Raw genomic sequence first — 21061 nt, 5'->3', positions numbered from 1 at the left:
GGGCACGTGTGTGATCGACGGAGCGTGGCTCGTACGTTGCCGCCGTGAATGCGTACATTCACTCTTAAAAGGCTGGAGCAAAGCCTTATTACAATAATAATAATAATAACAGTAATGGCAACGATGATAATAAGTGGGTAATTTTTGTTCTCTCAACACCGGCACTTGAACTCGCGAGGTAACCTCATTCCTGAGGCCAGGAAGAACCGCGAGACGGCTATGAATGGACGGTAGACCCAGCGAGCGTGGCGTCATTGGAACTCTTTAGAAAATCGGCACGACAGACCGGCTCATACAATTGGCCGGGTGGTATTAGACGGCTGATATGAACATGATATTCCTGCACAGAATGAGACATAACGCTGCAGGATGAACATTTATTCTAATTTTCGTTTGAATAAGCATGGCGAATTGGATCGAGTCAATAAGGTCAACGATGTATATTGTTTGTTAGTGCAATGAACGGTGTCGAAAGCACACAAGTGTACAAAATGGGAAAAGTTTGTTTTGAAAGTGAACCTTTCAATTAATTGTCAGTGAAACGAAATTTCTACGGGTAAGTGGGTGAGCGCAACAGGCACATGATTAACCAAAGCAAAAAACTCGGGCAGTAAAATAATGAACTCTTGCTGCAAGTGAGTTTTTAATTAGTGTGAACGCAAGGTTTTTCTAACTTGTGTATTAATTTTTAGCCTTGAACAATGGGTTGCGCAAATCCAGGCACCTCTACCGACTGGTGTAATACTCGTTAGTTGGCATACCGAGTGTATCGCATGGTTAATAATGAAAGAGATTCTGAAGCAAAAACGCAAATGCTGCCATAGTTACACCATTGTTTGGCTAAACGATAGTCACGCCTAAAGGCATTAGCAACGAAGGCAAACATTTATGTAGCCATTCGTTTTGTTGGGATAGTGTCCATTTTCAGCCAGTACGCGGAAACCATCGACACAATCCTTTTACTGCGAACCAGAACCTCTTCAGACTACAGACCAACCTGCAGATGGAGACCAACTCCATGGAATCTCATGTGACCATGTTTTTCTACTGACGTACGCTTATGATTATCCGATTTCAGTGCGTTTTGTTTGAGCTTGGGATGTTTTTAAATGACTGGTGCTTCGCAAAGAGAAAAACTAACCGGTTTTATCTCACAGCAGAAAACAGCAAACAAGGTTCGTTTTCAGAAATGTGTCGCCTCGAAGCAGTCATTGGCATTAACCCATTAGGTGAGATTTAAGCAGATTTCACTGAATAGAAGCGGAGATGACGATAATTATCATCCGGCCTAATCCTGCTTCAAATTCCGAACTGAAACTGCTTGCCCTCTCGAGTTCCAGGCGAAGGAAGCTGCAACGTTGGTAGCAAAAAAACCCATGTCAATGGTGCAGACCATGGCTGAAGATTAAGCAATCTTCTCAAACGAGCCGCGAGAATGCTGCACCGGAACGAGAAGGACTCAGCAAAGAGGATGTTTAGCTGGATCGTTGGAGTGAGATTGTGATTAGCACCGTAATCCCGGACATTGACGGAATGGTACGCCCCAGCGTTAATTAGCTGGTACGGCCAAAATGCTTCCAATGTTGGGATTTTTTCTACTGGAGGTAAAACATTCTTAGTAGCGTTACAAGCCTTGGGCTCCACAACCTGAAGATGCCTGCAGTGATAGATTATGGGTTTGCCGGAAGATATTGGAAAATATGATTTCATGAAGTATTCAATAGCTTACCGTTCGATTGCCGAGGTTTTTCACCTTGCAGTTTAGCAGGACCGTCTTGCCGACCAAACCGGTGATGTTGCTTGGAACGGTGGTATCAAAATAAGGCCCAGTTCCTGGCGTTGGCCACTCCTGGAGGAATTCGGTGCGAAATTTTCGGGATCCACCGGCAAGTTCAGCTACAATGAAGAGATAATAAGAGAGAGAGAGAAATATATATAGAGAGAGAAAAAGCAAAAGAGAGAGCGGTGGAGAGAAAAAAATAGAGAAGAGATCTGTGGCATTAGTTATGGATGCTGGTAAAGTCTACATAGTCTAGATGTATATTCTTGGCTATGAGGCAAAACTTCGAAAGCTAAAAGTTGAGCTCAAAACGTCGGGGGTAGAATTTGCGTAACATGCACCTAAAGCAGAGAAGAGAAAACTGCTAACAAATTGAAACATTAAACTTTGTTGCTGTTTATTTGGAAGCGCTTGCTTCCACATCCCACATCCACCATTCTCGCTACCGTTGCCAGTGATTGTTTAGAATTTGTTTCCATGCTCGTGACGCACCCTGGCGTCATGTCTAAGCTTACGTCGATAATTCTGCGAGAAGTGGAATTTAAATATTAACAAGTGCCGTGGTGTTCCCGAACGCGAACGAGAAAGCTTCGCATACGCAAAAGAAGATGTGAATGTGCCTCTCATCCCAGAAGCGTGGCTGACTTCGAGGGCAGAAGAATGAGTTTTTCTTTATGCGTTGTTGAGCCGAGAACAAATGAAATGACAGGCGCGCAATGAGGATTATTCTTTTGCTGCCGCTGGCGTATTTGGCATTTGTGGCGTATTTGGCGTTGAAACAGCACGTGACTTAGGTTACCGTGAAATGAGAGGGGTAGGAGCATTGGAACGTGTCGACTAGAAAATGTCAGAGTCATGTTTTAATGCTGTGACAAAAGGTAATGTGCACTGCAGGTAATGTGCTAGAGAGTCGAAACGAAATGGAAGTTTATTTAATGTCGACGTAACTTGAGCGTCGTTGGCGATGCAAAGGATAAAAACAATTGTTTCGCTTGTGGCAAAGCAAGTAATAGAAGATTTTAAAATTTGTGGAACAGAGTAAAGGGTAAAAGATTGTTAAGTATTTCTAGAATTGAACGAGATGTTTTAACATTGCGTCTAACATTGCGTGGTAATGACAGTTTAAAAATTCGAAAAGATGATTTATATTACTTGAAAGCCAGTACCATAAAACATAAAGAGAGAGAGAGAGAGAAAAAGATAGATAATGAAAGAAAAAAATCGGTAAGGTGAGCTTTTGTGTCGTTACTGCCCCAAAGTATCATCTGTTGTCAACGGTGCGAAGGGTTTGACGTTGTCAGGATTTCAGTGTGACAGAACAATCCAATCCAGGGGTACTTTGTGAAACGAAGTGCACCCAAAGGTAACCGTAAAAACAAAGGTTTCGTGTAGCTGTTCGCAGACAGCTGTTCGGTGAAGGGAATGAGAAACGTTCCCAGGGGCATTTACGGGTGGTGCAAAAAATAAACTCTTCCCTTGTTGTTGCACGCGCCACGCGGGATCCCTTTTTCGAGTGTGTGTATTCATGACCATGTCAGCAGAATGATTGATCTGATTTGGCTTTCAATTACCGTGCAACGTGATTTCATTCCAGGTTGTTGTTTTTCCCCTATTGTGTCCACTGTGCCCTGACCTCCGCGGGGACCGTGCGCTGTATAGCTTTTTTTGTGGCGATATGCTTTGCGAAAGAGGGAAATAGGGGAAATGAAAATAATGGTTAAACGAATATGTTTGTTATAATTATCGCAAACAGCGGAGCGAAGGCGCTCAAAAGGCATCCATCATGCGCGATACATAATGCCATTCATCCATTGCACGCTTGTTAGGCTTTTACAGGATTTGAGGCTATGTTTTTGTATCGGAGCGCGCTTTCACGAGTTCCGAGATTAACATTAAATGAATGAACCGTGCCACACAGCCGCCAGTCCGAGGGACCCATAGCGCACTCGATGAGATTAAAACCCAGATAAAGTTTGCAAAAGGGATGGAGCATTTGCGGAAAGCATTATTTTGGTGGGCATGAACATGAGAGAGCACTTGAATGGATTTGCTGGAGACGCCTGGTCGGCAGTTGGGTATGGCAGGTTCAGTAATTGGAAAATCTTTCGTCCGGACTTTTGGTACTGAATTTAACTTTCCCCAAATGTCCAATGGTGCAGGAATGGCTTGTTTATTTGTTGTTTTTTAATCTACATAGGAAACCTCCGCAGGCGGAGTGGGTGCTTTTTAATCGTGTTGGTTAGTAGTTTACTTCACTATCAATAAGGCAGAATGTAATGCTGAGTTCAGCTTTTTAATCAACCTGAGTGTGCAACGATGTGCAAATAATGTAAATACTCACTACCTTTGCAATCGCTCAAAGCACGGAAGGTCACGCAAGAGGAAAGAGCTCGTGTATGAGGTCGCTCTACAGGCGGAGGGTGATTCAATTGAAACAATTTGATTTTGCTTCGAATTTGCTGAATTAAATCGATAGATTGGATGCAAAAATTAAAGGTAGTGCATTTCGTAAACATACGAACACGGCAACTTGTTTGCATGGTGATGATGTTTGTTTTTGTTTCCAGCAAGTGCAGCAGGTTCTGCATTCTGCACGTAGCGCGGTAGATGCACGCGATTGAATGCATTAAATAATAAGCAATCGGTATTGGGCAGTTTGGGTTCTTGTTTGTATCGATGCTTTTGAATTAATCAGATCAGGTAACGACAAAGAGGATAATGTGTTATTTACATAAATTCGATTTAATCTAGCCGGCATTAAATTCGTTAGCTTTTCCATGTACCCAATCCATGGTGGGTTACAAAATGGAAGAGTTGTGGAATGCGTTCCATGAAATTTGCCTAGCATATCTCGAGAGTGTTAAATTGATAATTTATCTGAAAGTTGGTCAGATTCGGAGGTTCCGTACAGATAGCATAAATATTGCATATGACCGAGAATGGACTGAGCGTTGAAAACGTTTTGTAATGGATTACGCAGATGAAATGTTGGGGTTGCTCATCTTTAATGAAAGCATGCTTGAAAGCAGTGCAATTTTTAAGCCGCACCATTGAAACGACGAGACATGTGCTCGTGCCAAGTTTCAGTCATTTTTGTCCACACACCATTGACATACAGAGACGATGAAAGGGGTAACTTGAAATCCCATTGATGGAAACGTGGAGATAAAATAGTCATTGAATGTAGGATTTGTATACGTTTGTAGTCGAGACATACGATGGGAAAATATTGGCAAGATTTTCATTTCCTTTGTGACGCTATAATTCCATTCATTTCCTTTCCCAGCCGGGCGAAATGATTCTTGCTTCTGGCAATTGTAAGCCTTGCAGCTGACACAAAAATTGGTTGTAAAATTGAAACGGAAATAAGATACATTGTTGTGGTTCCTGCTGAAACAGTGTTGTGTGCAGAGTTATCAAACATGTTATAAGTAGACGAGCAGCCGGAACATGATGTGAATGCAGCTGGTACATTGCTCGTTTTAGCAAAAGTAGATAATGGCTTATCGTGCAATGTGGATTGTATTGTACGCAGAAAACAAGAAACTTTTGAGAAAATCTAAGACATATTTTACAATCAACTCTGTCTTATTTTATATGAAGTATATCATACGCATCGGGTTGATATTTTTTTTATACATTTTAGATTTTCTTAAAGATAATGGAAATGTGTCATCTAAGATGGATCACGGATTCAGTTGAACAGAATCGTATTTGATTTGGCTGCGGTTTTTTGGAAAAGTGCCATCGGTAAATTGGAAGGCACAAGGAAAATGTAAAGAAAGGACACGGTTTGTGATTTTTCTGCCAGAGCTTAAACCATTTGCGATAAGCAATCGATCACTTTCATCTCTTGATGGATGGTATACATTTGCTTTGGGTGTTTCATGATTAATATATGTGCACTTAGCTTATATTCAACAAATTTCTGTTCACAAGTTACAAGGAGCGGTTCATGGTACGGGCAAGAATTGGCACTTCGAAAGCAATTAACGTCAGTTGGACAATATAATTATGAATCACCCATAGAATTCGGGTGTAACGCTTCCGGGCTAATTTCCGGCGTGAAGTCTTTAGCTGTACCCGGTTAGCCGGTTATTTGTCATAACAGAATCCGAGGCTGTTGGTTGCGAATGAGTTCTTACATTTCTTCCACTTTGATCTTACAACTGTCAGCTGCAAACATGTGAGCCAAAACCCCGTATGGTACGCCCTAATTAAATGTTCATTAGTCTCGTCACAGCGACAGACCTTCAACAACGACTGAAAGAACGATAATGCCACAAGTGTTGGTGTATTTATTCTAAACACACCTTAATTGTAAGTTAATTTTTGGTTGTTTTGCTAGAATTTGAGAAGCTCGTAATTTGAGCGTTGTATTTTTTGTTGTTTAAAAAATCATATCTTTGAATAAAGAGTTGTAAGGTCATTGTCTTATTCACATCAAATTGAAGTAATTTATACATAATTCTACGAATAGTTTCAGTTGTTACTTCAAGAAACTTTTTTTAATGCTTTGAATGTATCAAACGCGTGGTTTATCATGTAGTGCACATGCCATCATCACAATAGAGATTCAACTATTGTAGCTACGTTGTCTGTTGGATTTTATACAATATTTGCGCAATAAATTCGTCTACATTTATTATTGAAAGCGGTTCTTGGCAGTATGAGCAGGTAAATCAGCAAGCGGTTATTTCCGAAACGGTAGCTTTGCAGGATTGAACATTTGAGGGTGGCACATCAGTTGTCAGGCATTTGTTGGATGTGAGAGCGGGTACAAACAAATCCTTTGAATCCGGGTCCTTGTAAATATGTCTCGCTGCCTTCTACACTAAGGTACTGGTGGTCTTTTGTGTAAAGGATCGCATAAAAAACGACGTATTCTGCGTACAGTGGTATGATTTTTTGCTAACAATGCTTTTCGTCAACGATCCCATCGAGTGAAAGGGGTTTGGCTCTCATCTGTAATGGCTTTTGAAAGTACAACAAAAATAATAAAAAATGGAGATTTACTGCTGAACACGATTATGATAAGATTCCGTATGCTAAGTGAGATGCAGTTTTCACTCCGGTGTTCACAAAAATCATGAGTTGTAAAGAAAATGCATTTTTCATTTGATGTTATTTCAAAGAACCCAAGAAGCAGCCGCTTATCTGAGTAGACTCTCGTACACGGTGAAATGGCTGCTCATGGTAAAATTCCATTGATAATTTGATAACAAAAACTAATGCTTACAAAAAGTGACAATAATTGATTTATACGACGTGCCGTTTCGTCGTGCATCAGATTGTGCAGTGACGCTGTGTTGGAAAACAACCTGAATCTTCAGTTGCAAGAAAAGAAGGCCATTGAATGGAACGATGTTAGAATGCGCAATTCCCATGGAAGCAGTCGCAACAGCGCATTTTCTAGCACAGCAAGCCCATTGCTGTCTAGGACATTTATCAATTTCTTTCCGGAACGGATTTGGCAGAGAGCATGTTTTGGAAGTTGTGCAGATTTGCTCTGATGCAGGGATGTCGATTTAAATTTATTGCACTTGGCTAATGGAAGTGCTGCAATCAAGTGGAACCATACGGGCTACAGGAATGGGTGATTCAGAAAATGGGCAAACAGTTCACATGATGTTTTCAGTGCAGAACATCGTGTATCAAACGGACTCGCCGAGAAATCCAGTCCAACAACCATTAATGCAGCCAATGTACCATTAAAAAAAAGTGGTTGAAAAAATATGCTGATAGGATAAGTAGTTTCTTCGTTCATTTTGCTATTACCACGTAAAACATACTTTTGTAAAGCAAAAGAGAAACCACATTCAGATAGACATGCTCTTGGCGATATCACACGATCCATTTAACTCGACATCCGAACTGATTTTAATGGGTGTAGCGTGAGTATGACTCGGTTGTCAAGGTTTTTCAACAGCTGCTCTTCATTGTAATGGGTGAATGAGGCGTTGAAAAGGTGCTGAATATACGATTTTTATTTGTTGATATATTTGCACATACGATACCATATTTGCTAGTTGTGTCATTGTTTTGTAAGATGTGCAAGAGTAATATAAAGGAACCTAATCATGGGAATGATTGAATGAAAGCATATGCTTCTGCTTTAAAGTGCAGTAAACAGGTCCCGGCTTAAATTGCCACAAATAAGAGCCTAATTGTGTATTATTTGGCACGAGAAAAATGGTGAAAGTTTTCAAACTGAAGGTAATGGGCTAAGCCATTAGAAAAAGGGTCGTGAGGATATTGTGAGCTTCTTCTTGTTTGGTCCATTGCCAGTTTCGAAAAGACCCCAGATTAGTACCTGAAAGGAATCTCGATGATGATCGTTTGTCGATTGCTTACGTTTCGGTGTGTGCGTGTATAAATACTTTCCATGTATTGTGAATTGAAAAAGGATTCCGCAAAAGGGGCATAAAAAAGTAGCTAAAGCAGACAATCAAATTAAGCCAGAGGTTGGCAGACAATCCCCGCCTAACCTTCGTACCCCTTTTTGTGAGTGCGTGTGGGTCGACAGCGAGTTTTGGTTGGGAACATTTTTAATAGCGAATGGCACGACACGCACTCAAAATAAACGATACGGCAATAATCATAATCATATACAAATTCGCCCCGATCCTATGAAGTGGGTGTTTGGAGGGTGTTAGCAGGGAATGGTGTGGGGTACGTGGTTTTACGGTTTATTTGAACCTAGGTTCCATGTTGCGGGGGCCTTTTGATCGTTGAACGTAGGTCGGTGACTATTAAAATAGATAGAGACAGGTAGATATAGAGTTCGAAAAGGATTGTATTTGCAATGGAAGGGAAAGACTGAGCGCGTAATATATAAAAGCAAGATAAGGGTCGATTATGCTTATATCTCTTTTTCTTATCAAAGCTAGGTTATGCAATCCAGTGAGAAATAGAGAGAGAAATAGAGAGAGAGAGGAAGATAGAGAGAAAGAGAGAGAATGAGAGAAATAGTGAATAAGACAGAGCTAAAAATAAGGTAAAGTCGAGAGGAATTTTTAAATACAAGGGAAATTCGGCAGAGTCAAATTGGGCTGAACGGTGCGTATGGAATAGATTAGGAAACAATTTCCAAGCGTATATTATGGAGGTATATAGCCCAATGCTAGACATAAAAAGCAAAACAAACGGATGTTGGTGGTTTAAAGTGGGTACAATCCTAAAATTAAACTAGTTGACAGGACACCCAACACATTCCGCATTGCTGCATGCATTAAGTTTTGTTCCCTAATGGGAACTAGGAGCGACTGTTCGTGTGTCTGTTCGATCGATATGGTGGTTGGGGAAGGTTTTGAATATATAACGGACATGAAACAGGACATATTTTTCAAAAATGAATTTAAGCAATGTTTTCAGTGTGGACGGGAATGGATCTTTTCTAGCCTTGTAAGAACCGGCACGTCTGATTACTATTTTTTTGCTATATTCTTTTTAGTGACCCAAAAACCGTTGGTAGTGAAGGCCAGCCTGTGCCACTAATGGGCTTGGCTCTCAGTGACTAATTGATCACCCATAGCAGGATAGTCAATTCTACTATGAGGCACGCGGGCATGCTGTTAAGTCGTGCGACGAGTATCTCTTTTGACATACGAGCAACATCTATTGCGCGGATTCTGTAAAACTTGTCAAAGAAGAACCATCATGCAATATGCAAAAGTTTTGCAATTTACAAGACTTGTGCGTATCTAGCTGCTCTCCTAGCTTGGTTACTATAGTTAGCTAAGTAAGAAGATTTCACTTGTGAAAAGTTTTTCAACATACACGAGTGCATGTTTATTACACTTGCCTGAATTTGAAAAGCGTATTAGCTTGAAGAGTGGCTCTGTTGAACCACCTTTGACTCTTTGTTTTTCACTTGTGCGAAATTCTATCAGTAAGTGGAAGTGCATAAAGATTGCATATAAATCCTCACGATGAGAATGTATGAACAATACTTTAAACAAATTTACTTACAGTTAATAAAAAGCATTTTGAGAGCGTGATCGGATTTCAGTTTTTGATAGAGTCTAAATTTCATATTTTTCCAGAAAAATACAGTAAACGTTAAGCATTCTGTTCAAACTGCAATTGTAAGGACATGTTTTTCTACTTTACCTGTAAATACATTCTGTTAAAAGAAGTATATCATATCACAATTAATTGCAGATGAGATAAATGTTATTTTTTAACAGCAAAAGAACTCGAACGCGCGATTACGTAATTACAAGAAAAACACAAAACGCAAACTGACTACTTCGATTAATGAGTAGGTAAAAGTTTTGATGGTTGCAATAATTGGCGTTAAGTAAGAACTGTGACGAGGATGGATTTTGTCTGTCGAATGCACATTGATAGCATGAGCTGCCAAGTTACGAGGTACGAAACATAGATTTAAAGTTCCAACGAAATTGTACGTTCGCACAGCATAGCTTGTAATAACCTTTACCAAACTTGTGCAGTGTCAAGGTCATTGGTTCAGATGCATGATTTTCTAGGAATGGTAAGGACAAAGACGAACTTTGAACTCCGACTATAACAATGGAACCTTGGTAAGTAATGGTTTTGACGAAAGTTAACGAAAGTTAAGTTATTAAAGAGCTGAATTCTCAAACTGTACACTACGCTTGGTACACTAGGATTCATTCATGGACTTCATTAAAAGTCCAAAGGGTATTGCAGATAGACTTATTTGCATTCGAGCAGCTTTTTATGTCTTACGTCTATACTAATCGATACAATTTCAGTTGTCATTAAGATGTTATGGTTATGGTAATCTCCCCTCCTCCTTCTTAACATGATACATTACATGATATATTATATGATATATTATTTTGATCCCTTTAAAATGGTATATTTACATTACAGCAGTCTAATGCGTACGAGGTTGATGTATAAAGTGATGCTGTTGCCCTCATACCAAATTACCAAACAGAGGGTAGCCGTATAGCATTTTCGGGGGTTTATGGCAAACGCTTGTCCCAAAATATAAGCAGCCCACAATTTCATAAAGAGCTAGGGTTTGCTGCACGTTGTTGTGCAACACCAAAACAGATATATTGGTCAGATGATATTCTGGGTAAGATTGTACAAAAAAAAGTCACATGAAAATGATCATTTTCTTCGCAAAAACGCTGGAGATAACACGTGTTCGTGCGTGCGTATGTACCAACGGCAGATACTTTTCGTATGGCAAAGGACTGAAATGTGTGCTTCTTACGTATCCATCTTGCTTGGTACGATAGTGAGTTGTGTCAAAATTTACTGGCACAGTGTTGGGCACTAGAGAAGGAGATGAATTTATTTTTACCCTTCTTCCATCCAACACTGGCGGAGGTATCCATCAAAGCAATTTACCCCGTTCCTTACACCAAATGTAGGTTAGATAGGTCACCTTTCGGAACATGTGCTGTCGATGGGAGCTGTTTGATAAATTGTGTAATTTCAGGAGCGAGTCAAGTTTATTACGTTTATGTCTGAGACATTTTCATTTCATGCAGCTAAAGAAGTGGCAACCAAAGCTTTCGGTTCATCGCGCATCGAACGGAGTACACTGAATGAAGAAAAACCAACAGTTGTGTTGAAGAAGCATGTCTCTGTCTCTGGGCCCATCGTGGCAATGACGATGCACGAACTGCTGGTACGCACAAGTGTAATGTGACAGGCGAATGGACTCGTAACTCTGGGGTTGAGAAATGTCGAAAAGATGTTTTATCTCTATCAATTTTGTTTGCCAATAAAGGGCGCTGTTTGTACGGGAAGCCTCCACACCCTGTAGCTTACTCACAATTTTGTTACACTTCTACAGCGAAAGACGAGCGAGCATTCGGTACTGTGGAAGATGATCAGCGAGGTGCAAGAAACGGTAGTCAATCCGGAAGGAAGGATTCGATATTGCAGCCATTTTTGGAGAAGGTTACCGGGTCGAGATAACATAGTTCTGTTGGCTTTTACTTTCGTCTGAGATCGCATCGTTTCGGTTTGTGCGCTCAATCATCCAGAAAAGAAAAAAAAATCGATACAGGTATATAAACTGGAGCGAGCATGGAGATGTCTTTATTTTTAGTAATCCAGATGGATTGTGGCAATTGTGATACATTTAGGAATTAGAGCTGTGATATTGTGCGAGATACGTTAGCAATTTTGTAGGTTTGATTGGTTTTTTCTTCTTCGAAAGCTAGTATTTGATAAAAACCATTTACTTTGGAACAGAAATCACCTTCAGTTTGCTCTATGACAAGACAGATATTAGAGATATATTTGTGCAGCATTACGTTTAATACTAGGAACAGAATGATTCGAACGAAATTTTTATTCAACGCATGAAATGTATCTTTAGTTTTGGTCCGCAAAAAGCTCACAAAACAATGCACATCATTAGATCATCAATTCATGTTATTCAGCTATACACCAATTGCACCGCATGTTATCCAAATTCAAGAAAAACCTCATGCTGGTTGAGATTGGTGCTTGAGTATTCGGAGAAACGTACATTCCCTATGTCCTATGTCGTGCAAAAACACGTGACGTGTGGCAATGATATTTGACCTAGACCACACACTTGTCGTTGAAAGGTGATAGACAAGATGGAGAAATCATGGTCAACAAGTAAGAGGAAAGCGGTAGGAAAATCGACGAAGGAACGTGTAAGATGGATGTCCAAAATCCGGAAGGATCAAATATATTCATCAAGATGAGCTGAGCGACAGAGATAAGGTTGGGTTGCAAAAAGCAAAAAAAAAAAAAAACTCTCCAATTCGATGGTTGGAGGACACTTTGCAAGAATTCATATACCACAGAGGAAAATGAGCAAGCGATATGTAAAGGGTTCGGTTTGCAGAGTGCTGTTGGGAAGATAAAGACTTGAATCGTATGTGAAGAGGGTTTTTTTGCAGCACTCAAACGAACAAGTAGAAGTGGTGAATGAGTTGATGGGAAGAAATATCTTAAGAATTGTAGCCTTTTCTTTAAGGAGGCTCTTTTAAATGCTGCGGTCTGTTGGATCGTTGGATTCATCTTTACAAAACTGTTCATTTGAGAAAGGGTCTTGATGTTGGGTAATTGCGGAGAAAGCCCTCGACGAACAATGAAAGGATTAAACAAATGCAATATATTTGAGATTTTTAAATATCATATTGAGCATTGAACATCAAATATCGTGCATGTTGATTGAAAAGTATAGCACTGCTTCAATGACATTTAAATGTTTTTATCAGAGTATTGAGTTTCCTTTTTTATTGTGCACAATCATAAAATTCAATAAATCTAATCCAATCGATGTGCTGGTGTTTGCATTCGTTAGGGATTGGTTTATGAACTTTTGCATAGCAAAGCTTCCAGCTTTGCTAGTGCCGTAGTAAAAACAGGAAAAACACCTGCAGTTAGGTGTGAATGAGTCTATGGGGGAGAGCAAAATTAAAAATGGGGCAAACAAATCGTTTTCGTCATAATCATGTTTCGCATTTTTTGTTATGTTGTGTTAACTTTTTTTTGCTTGCCGGAGGTCGTCCGTAGATCAGAATACAGAGTATGTGATGCAGCACACTGGGAACAGTTTCAATCGGTATTGAAACCACGTGTGGGCGTAGATACACACACACACATACACACAAACACATAAAGGGAAATGTGTGCCCTGGAACACAGGGCTCTTCCACTTGCTTTCGCACCGTCGGGTCCGAGGCGAGGTGGATGAATGAGTTTCATTTTTTACCGTAGGCTTCGCTATTTCCGCTCTACATGGATGCGACTGTATGATGAGGTTTTGTGTGGAGAACGCTGCCATTTCCGGCGAGGTATTGTTGCTCGACCCAAGAGAAACCTTCGTGTGGTTTTTGGTTTACGGTTGTGTAAATGTTTGTGCGTTTTTGAGTGTATAATTGGGGATGGAGACGCAAAACTACAGAAAACAATTTTCAAGAGGACAACGGCCACACAGAGGAAAGATCCACAGTTTTGTGCGGTGTGCCTTTGACCAGCAACGGGATCAACATGCCCGGTTTGCTTTGAAACTATACCGATTGTTTATCATTATAAAGAGGTTTTATTCAAATTTGCATAACACGGTGAAACAATATAGATCAGTAACGATGTCAAAAACGGCTTCCGACCATCATAAATTATGATCACAATGCGTACGTGCGTCGGTAGGACTTAAGCCAGTTAATATTTTGTGTTGCTCTTCCTTAGCGGGGGCCACAATCACAACGGGCGCCGTGATGGAATATCGAAGAAGGGAAACTTTTTTAATGGGATTCCATCGTTTAATATTTTTCAAACCCATTTTATGCTCTCACCCTGTGGTGAATCTGTGAATTTTCTCCGCGTCCAACCGTGTAGCGGCACTGTAGCAAACTGTAGCAGTAAATTTCAGGGGCATCCCACTGGGAATGGACTGCAGAGCTTTGGTAAGTTAGTCGCTTGTCGTAAATTAGGGAAACGATAAAAAAATCGGAATAGAATGTTGAGGTTTTGGATATTCAGCTAGAAAATACAAGCTTCCTGCTTTTAACTTTCCTAACGCAAAAGTGAATACTATGGTGTAGATGGGGATGAAACGTTGTGCTGGAAGATGTTGGCTTAAGGCGAAGAATCGCAACTCCTTTAGCTCCGTTCGGCTACGGCTGTGGGCTCAATTGGACCTCCCTGGTGGAAGCGAATTGCGTTTGAAAGTTCCTTCTGAATGCTTCGTTACTGCTTTACCTTCATAAAACGGTCAGGGGCCTCGTTTGGTTCGACGTTCACCACTACTGCAGAGGCCATGCGCTGCTCCTCCTGGCCACGGGGTCAAGTGCCGTGGAAGTAAAAGTGAACATAGCGCTGAAGGCGTGAGAAGGTATGCGGACAGTAGGTGCAGGAGAAAAATGTCCTGCGACAAGCGACAATTGATCGTCCTGGGAGTTGGGAAGGTTGTGGGTAGAAAATGTTTTTCAGATTTCTTAGAACCACCCGTATGCTCTTTTGCGTACCGAACGACAGAGAGTTGAAAGCGGTGACCGAAAAGCCGTACTAGGTGGGCGAGTGTTGAGACAGACTGGCAAATTCCGGAGCGAACAGTAACGTGCAACAAAAAGGCAAAAGTTAATGAAACATAATGAAGTTAGTCTTGGCATTAGGGGTTAACATTTTTCAACCAAAGTGCTTAAGCTGTTGAACTTTCTCGGAGGTGGATATTTTGGCCATCCTCCTACATAGCCGTGCGTGATAACGAGAGAAGGGGAGGGAATTGTTTGGTGTTAATTCTAGGAGGAGCAGTATAACATCGAACAGTAAAATATGAGCTTCAAAATCGAACCAACATACATTGTGATGTGGCTTGGTGGAAGTTACCGCAATGAAAATTGCCATCATTTATGCTATCGGAATGTGACAGTTGGGCTGTGCGCTGTAAAAATCTCATCCTTCCAAAGAACATTTTTGCAGTGGGGCGTATGAAGTGCGAGAAAGTTTTCCCATAAACAAGTGTCGTTAAACGTTGGTAAAATCATGCGCTGATAATGGTCGGGTTTGGTAGGAACGTGAGAAACTCTTACAATATGTTTGACATAGTATTTACCTAATCCGTCTCACGATCACGTTTGCATACGTTCATGACTGATGATGCTTACAAGCGGGACCAGAGACATTGTGTGTTATAGAGTAGGTGGGAGGGTGGTACGTTTAATGTGTATTGTAAATGAACTCAATAAAGATAAAAAGGATTTCCGTTTTCAATTCCTTTCACTTGCTCCATGTGGGCTTAAGACTCGTTGTTATCGTGATACAACAGAGCACGGTATCCCTTCATACCTCATGTGAATCCCCATAACATAAAGGATACGGTAGAGCAAAAGCAATAACATGGGTTGTAGTTAGGATGTAACATTATTGGTGCTGCATCAATGTCGATGAGCGTGCAAAGTTTATTGTTATTTTATTTGAGAAAGGTTAGGTTCGCACATATAGGGTCGAAATAAAAAAAAACAATGTTAAAAAACTTAACGAAAACCTTGCTTGATAAACATAATTGTAATTATATGGTGAGTGAAGTTTGGTTTTATTTTGTACATCAACTTATAAAGTGTTGGACATGTTAGAGATAGCTTTAATGTGCATTCATCTGTATTCCTTGTGATGTTTGGTGTGGGAATGGGGACAAGTTACAGATACATTTACAGGTCATATGAAACAGGTGAAGTTTTGAAGTGGTTGAAGAGGAAAGCAAGAGAAAAAAATCAACCCCACAGTGAATCTCGAGTGTGAGGAAATCATGGAAATTTGCCTACCAATGCAGGAACCATAAAATTGTCACCGTTGCTGTTGCTTCGCAAGCACATTTTGAGCGGGGATGCTCTGTTATAGTTGCTATGGTATGTGTGGAAATGAGCACGAGAGCACGTTTTGAGATTTTCACACATTTCGGTACCAATGGCGTGCTTCTTGATCGAAACGATTACGTCGTCGTTCTAACCTGGCGTAATGGCAGAACGGTAGATGCGTCGCAACACAGAACAGTGCTTGTGCTGATTTGGCAAGGAAAGAACAACGTGTAAATTGGAAGCCTTGTTTTTTCTCGTATTTCTTTTTTATTTACCAGCCAAAGCAGTGCCGAAACCATGAAAAAGGGCCCACTCATTTACACGCACGATCATTTCGGTGTAAGAGTTTATGCTTGCAATGGATTTGCATTTTTTATGCAGTGCCAGAGGCATAAACAGAACAAGAAACGGCAATGTTTGTGAAGGTAGCATATTACTAAACGTATATTGTGGAGAGAAACCCAAAAAAAAAAAAACTAATCCACCCGCACAAAAGCAAGTAGAAATTGGTTAGAAAATAAACAGCCGGAGTGAAACAGTCATTAAAATGTTGGGAGCATTTTACGTGCTCAGAAAATCGAAATAAATACAACGGTTTATAGAATGTATAATTAAAACGAAGCTTATAGAGAGTAAATGTACATCTTGAAGAAAGTATTTACTTTCAATTTGGATCACAGTCTATTTGAAGTTCTTACTGTAGGGAGGATTAAAAATACCATTCGGAAAGACTATGCAACCGAAGTGTTTAATGAGTAAATTGATTCCGTTCTGCTTTTCGACCCCGTGATATCGCGTACCAGGAATCGCGTGTTTTATGCGTTGCCAGCATTCAGTAGTTAGGTCGTAAAACTTCGTAGGATTAATGGAAGATTAAGTTTTATTTGAAAGCATTGATGGTAATGGCTAGTGGATCCAAACACTGGACTGAATTTCTTTTACTGCCCTTCATAGATTAGGTCAGACCGCTTAGACAGCTAGATGTCATTGAACCCTTATTCGATAGGCTTTAGTAAAGAATGCAACATGTCATCCTAAAGAGGGTTGACATTTTATATCTATGTTGACAGGGGAAGGACAACTTAACGCTGTGAAATAATTCAACAATATGAACTAGAAACAAACACATATCTCAGAAAGTTAGAATAGCCCAAGGAAGAGGAGAGTTAATTGATTCTAGAGCAAGGTGGATTGGTGTGGTGATTTATGTAAGCTTGTGTTCAACGTGAGCGTACTGTATTGTAGCGTTGTTTGTGTATCTCTGCTTTGAGATGCTTGCATGTAAAAGAGGCCTGTAAAAAAAAAATAGCGCTGATCCGAGATTCTTTTCGTAAAAGGAATACTACGGATAGGATTATAATGTCATGTGAGATGAAAATTTAGGCAATCGATTGAAACGGTGTCACTAATTGATCATCCAATCTTACATTCCATATTCGTATCAAAGCCTACCTAATCCGTCATTGCCGTAGGAACGTCCAAGCGAATTATCAATCCAGCGAACTGACCACAGACTAAGGGTGTAAGTCATTGAGCTTCAGTAGACTTGTTAGGTATTATGTGAAAGGCATAGTAGCGGGAGCAAACCATACCAATCATCACAATCACGTCTCGAGGACATCGGAGCTTATTATTTATTCTGGTGCTGATTATGTTTCTTCTCTACTTGCTACGAGAATGGGAACGCTGTGCTGTGTCGTCCGGAAGTTTCCAGGTTTACCGTAGTCTCCATCCTTACATGAGTACCTTTTTTGTTCGGTCTTAAATTCGGCAGTGGTAAGATAGTGCTGTAGGGCTGCGTTCGAACACAAGTGATAAGACGAATGCCATCATCCGTCCGTATCGTACCGTTCCGTACGCTCCAGGTTGGGAGAAATGCCGGTAAGGTCAGGAAATAAATTCATCACGTCTCAAGAAGACCAAAATCAACCGTCGTTAGATATATGGGCGAAAAAAAAAAAACATAGCAAACAAACGGACAGGAATGTATTTCATTTCAGTGCTTGTACGAGTGTATTAGCATGTGACTAAACAACGGAAAGGTTATGGTATGTTCAACCTGGTATCAGTGTTTGTAGCGATGTTTTTTCAAGTGGTTGCTATGTTTTACGGATGAATAGGGATGTGTTGGAAGGAATGTTAAGATAATTAACCTTACCCTTTCTCATTTGTACTGCAGAGGATGCATGTAGAGGATGTACAAAGCTGAATGGGCGTAGTGGATGAATGACCTTTGGAAACGTTATGATTTTCGTAAAGACACTCAAACATTGAATAAGAATACTAAACATATTTCATTTTATCTTTGCTATCATTGACAATGAAAGTTACACGAATACATTCGCCATACACTGGTTGCCCTCATTTTCCTAGTTGATTGTCATAGAAAACGATGTATGGTTCTAAATCAAATGGTCTCAATTTGCACGGGGTTTTTTATCGTGTTAATAGATGTGCGAGATATAACAATGTAGAAATTTCGCAGAAAAAGGCAGTACCAAAAATATTTCTATGAGGGTCGTGATGTTGGGATTTTGACATTAGAATAAAACGATCTTTGTTTTAGTGTTGCTATACTGTGCGACTGAGATTCTGAGTTCGGTAGCGTTGAGTACTCGGGAGGACACACGTACAACATTGAAAAATGGCACCAAATTTGCATATTGAGCAGAGACAAAAGAAAATATATGCAACAAAAGAGTATGGCCCAACACAAAGGCTTTTGATAAGAAATATAGACTGAAATGTTTAATGTCAATGATGAATTTTGTTCGGAAACAGAAAAAGGAAACGTTATAGATGGGTGTAAATTTGGAGAAACCATTTCTTGCATTATTTGTTTTGTTGTGGCTGTGCATAACAGCATAAACTGCAAATGACTACAAAAACTTAGCTGCCTAGCTCTGGTTTAAGTAGATCAAGCCAACACCATAAAGAGGAAGCAAAAGCGGATTATAGAAAATAGTGAGTGAAATACGGAACCATAAAAACTCTAAGTGATTGTGGGGTGGTGTGCTAACGACGGTAAAAATACTAGACAATGGGGGTTAGAAATTGCCGAAGCCATTTTCCTAATGCTGGCTAAGGACTTGATGATAGATTTATTTTTAGTAGAGCGGTGGCATTGAAACGATGCTTAAAATCCCATCAAGTGCTTGAAAAAGTCGAAAAGCGTAAAATGTGCATTGCTCGAATGAAAACATTTGCATATATCAAGAATCGAACGGCCCGAGTTGGCCTGTGTTGTTGCAGTGTATGAATGCTGGTGTGTGGATGGACAGGAGGTTTCGCTACTTTTGTGTTATGAAGCTCTTACCGAGTACTGTGAAAGCTTGATACAGCATTTAAAGAGTCGATCGAAAATCATCATAGCAGCGCTGGATGAAAGGAATGGAAATGAGATCCGACCGACACATGTATCGATACGTTCGTTCGAGAATCAATGTACGTTTTTAGAATATTATAGCCGGAATAATGAATAACAATTGCCAACAATACAGAGCTGCTGCACGCTTCAAGAATGATGTACTGATATGGAATGTTATTTCAACAAATTTATTGTTGAAAACGCAATCAGTAGATTGTTTTTTTTTTCAAGCTAAATCGATAAACCGTGAACGCTAGCATCAGTTCTTAAGTGCTTTGAAAGTAAGTTAAGGAAAGGTCATCAATTTTCGCTACGATTGCGAAGCGGACCATCAATTATAATTTTAGCATCACAGAGCAGGACGGCACCATTCCGCACCGATGGAGCATACAAATAAGCCACGCTATTGCATCGTAGAGTAGACATATTCGGGCAATGCAGTGGTGTCGCATGACCAACGTTCTGACAACGATCGATTACATCCACTTGAACGGTGATGGGTTCCAAAAGTTTGTGGCCACATTTTGAGTAAAACGAATGTCGACAGCTGGAAAGTGAGCGCAGCGTTGGAGCAAGCACAGTTGCGGTGAATATTCCCTTGACTGGTTGTGGGGTTAACGGGTGAAAGAGTTTGCCTTAAAGAAAGTGACAGAAATTTCCGCCTTTAGAAGGGCGGAAGTGAGGACGCGTCGCTGTAGTGAGGCAATGGTGCCGTAGTGTGTGATGTTGCCTGTTGCGGTTGGAGAGTTGGAGTTGGTTGTTTTTTCATTTTCAATTTCTCATTTCCCCGCAGAACCGCTTGCCGGTCAGCTTTTGTTTGAAAAGCAGTAGAACGTTTTCTGCAACTAGCTTATCGCTCGGCGTCGCTTATCCGATGGCATCATACTGGATGTTATCCAATAAATCTTCCAGAAATCAATTTTGCCGTCTTCCATTCGGCAACAGAAACGGCGAATGTGCTTGTTATGGTTTCGTGCGAAGAAAGTTTTTTTTTAAACACACTTCCATTCCGCCCCAAATCCATCGGTGCCACCGCGAACTAACATCCGAGTTGCGAAGTGGTTTCCGGTTGATGGTCGTGGCAAATACGGGGCGTTTGCAGAACGGTGGTTTTTATACGAGCACATGATTCTTCGCCAGATTGGTTCGCTTGTGCAGCGAAAGGAAAATTTGTGGTGAAAACCAAAAATCAACAATCGGAAATAACCCTCTGTTCGGGGTTGGCCACTAAACCGTGGTGGGTTGCCGAGCAAGTAAACAATTTATGGAAGCAAAAAGATTGCTCGGTCTGATTGTTCGGTAGCACAGTGTGTGAAGGATAACATGTAGAAAAACGGGTAACAATGGAAGTTTCTGAAAGTTTTTCCTCTGCGACTAATTAGCAAAAGAAACACAAAGTTGAATCAAATACTTAGAACTCTGCAGCAAACATTTTCACCGATTGGCCAAGGAGCGTGTTATCGTGAAAATGTAACGATAGTGTCACCGGTACACTATATCCTAATACATTGACCTCGGAGCTGTGAGCAGCATAGATCACAACAACTTTAATACATTTTTCGGAGATGCGCGGGAAAGTGTGGAGGAAATCTGTTGTTATCATGAAGAAACGTGCTCGGAGAT

The 21061-nt window shown here is 40.5% G+C and overlaps 1 protein-coding gene across 10 annotated transcripts in view; it reads right to left on the bottom strand.

Annotated features, from left to right (window-relative positions):
* Positions 1-21061, bottom strand: part of LOC121588828 (zwei Ig domain protein zig-8-like) — a 54284-nt gene that overhangs the window by 6706 nt on the left and 26517 nt on the right. For all 10 annotated transcript variants that reach the window (XM_041907226.1, XM_041907228.1, XM_041907224.1 and 7 more), the window contains one exon: positions 1730-1896. In XM_041907226.1, coding sequence (XP_041763160.1) covers positions 1730-1896 — 167 coding nt within the window. The remainder of the gene's footprint in view (positions 1-1729; positions 1897-21061) is intronic.

The sequence above is a fragment of the Anopheles merus genome, chromosome 2R (genome assembly GCF_017562075.2).
Source record: "Anopheles merus strain MAF chromosome 2R, AmerM5.1, whole genome shotgun sequence".
In the NCBI taxonomy this organism is placed as follows: domain Eukaryota; kingdom Metazoa; phylum Arthropoda; class Insecta; order Diptera; family Culicidae; genus Anopheles; species Anopheles merus.
The sequence above is the reverse complement of the archived record's forward strand: the minus strand, read 5'-3'. Positions and strand labels throughout refer to the sequence as shown.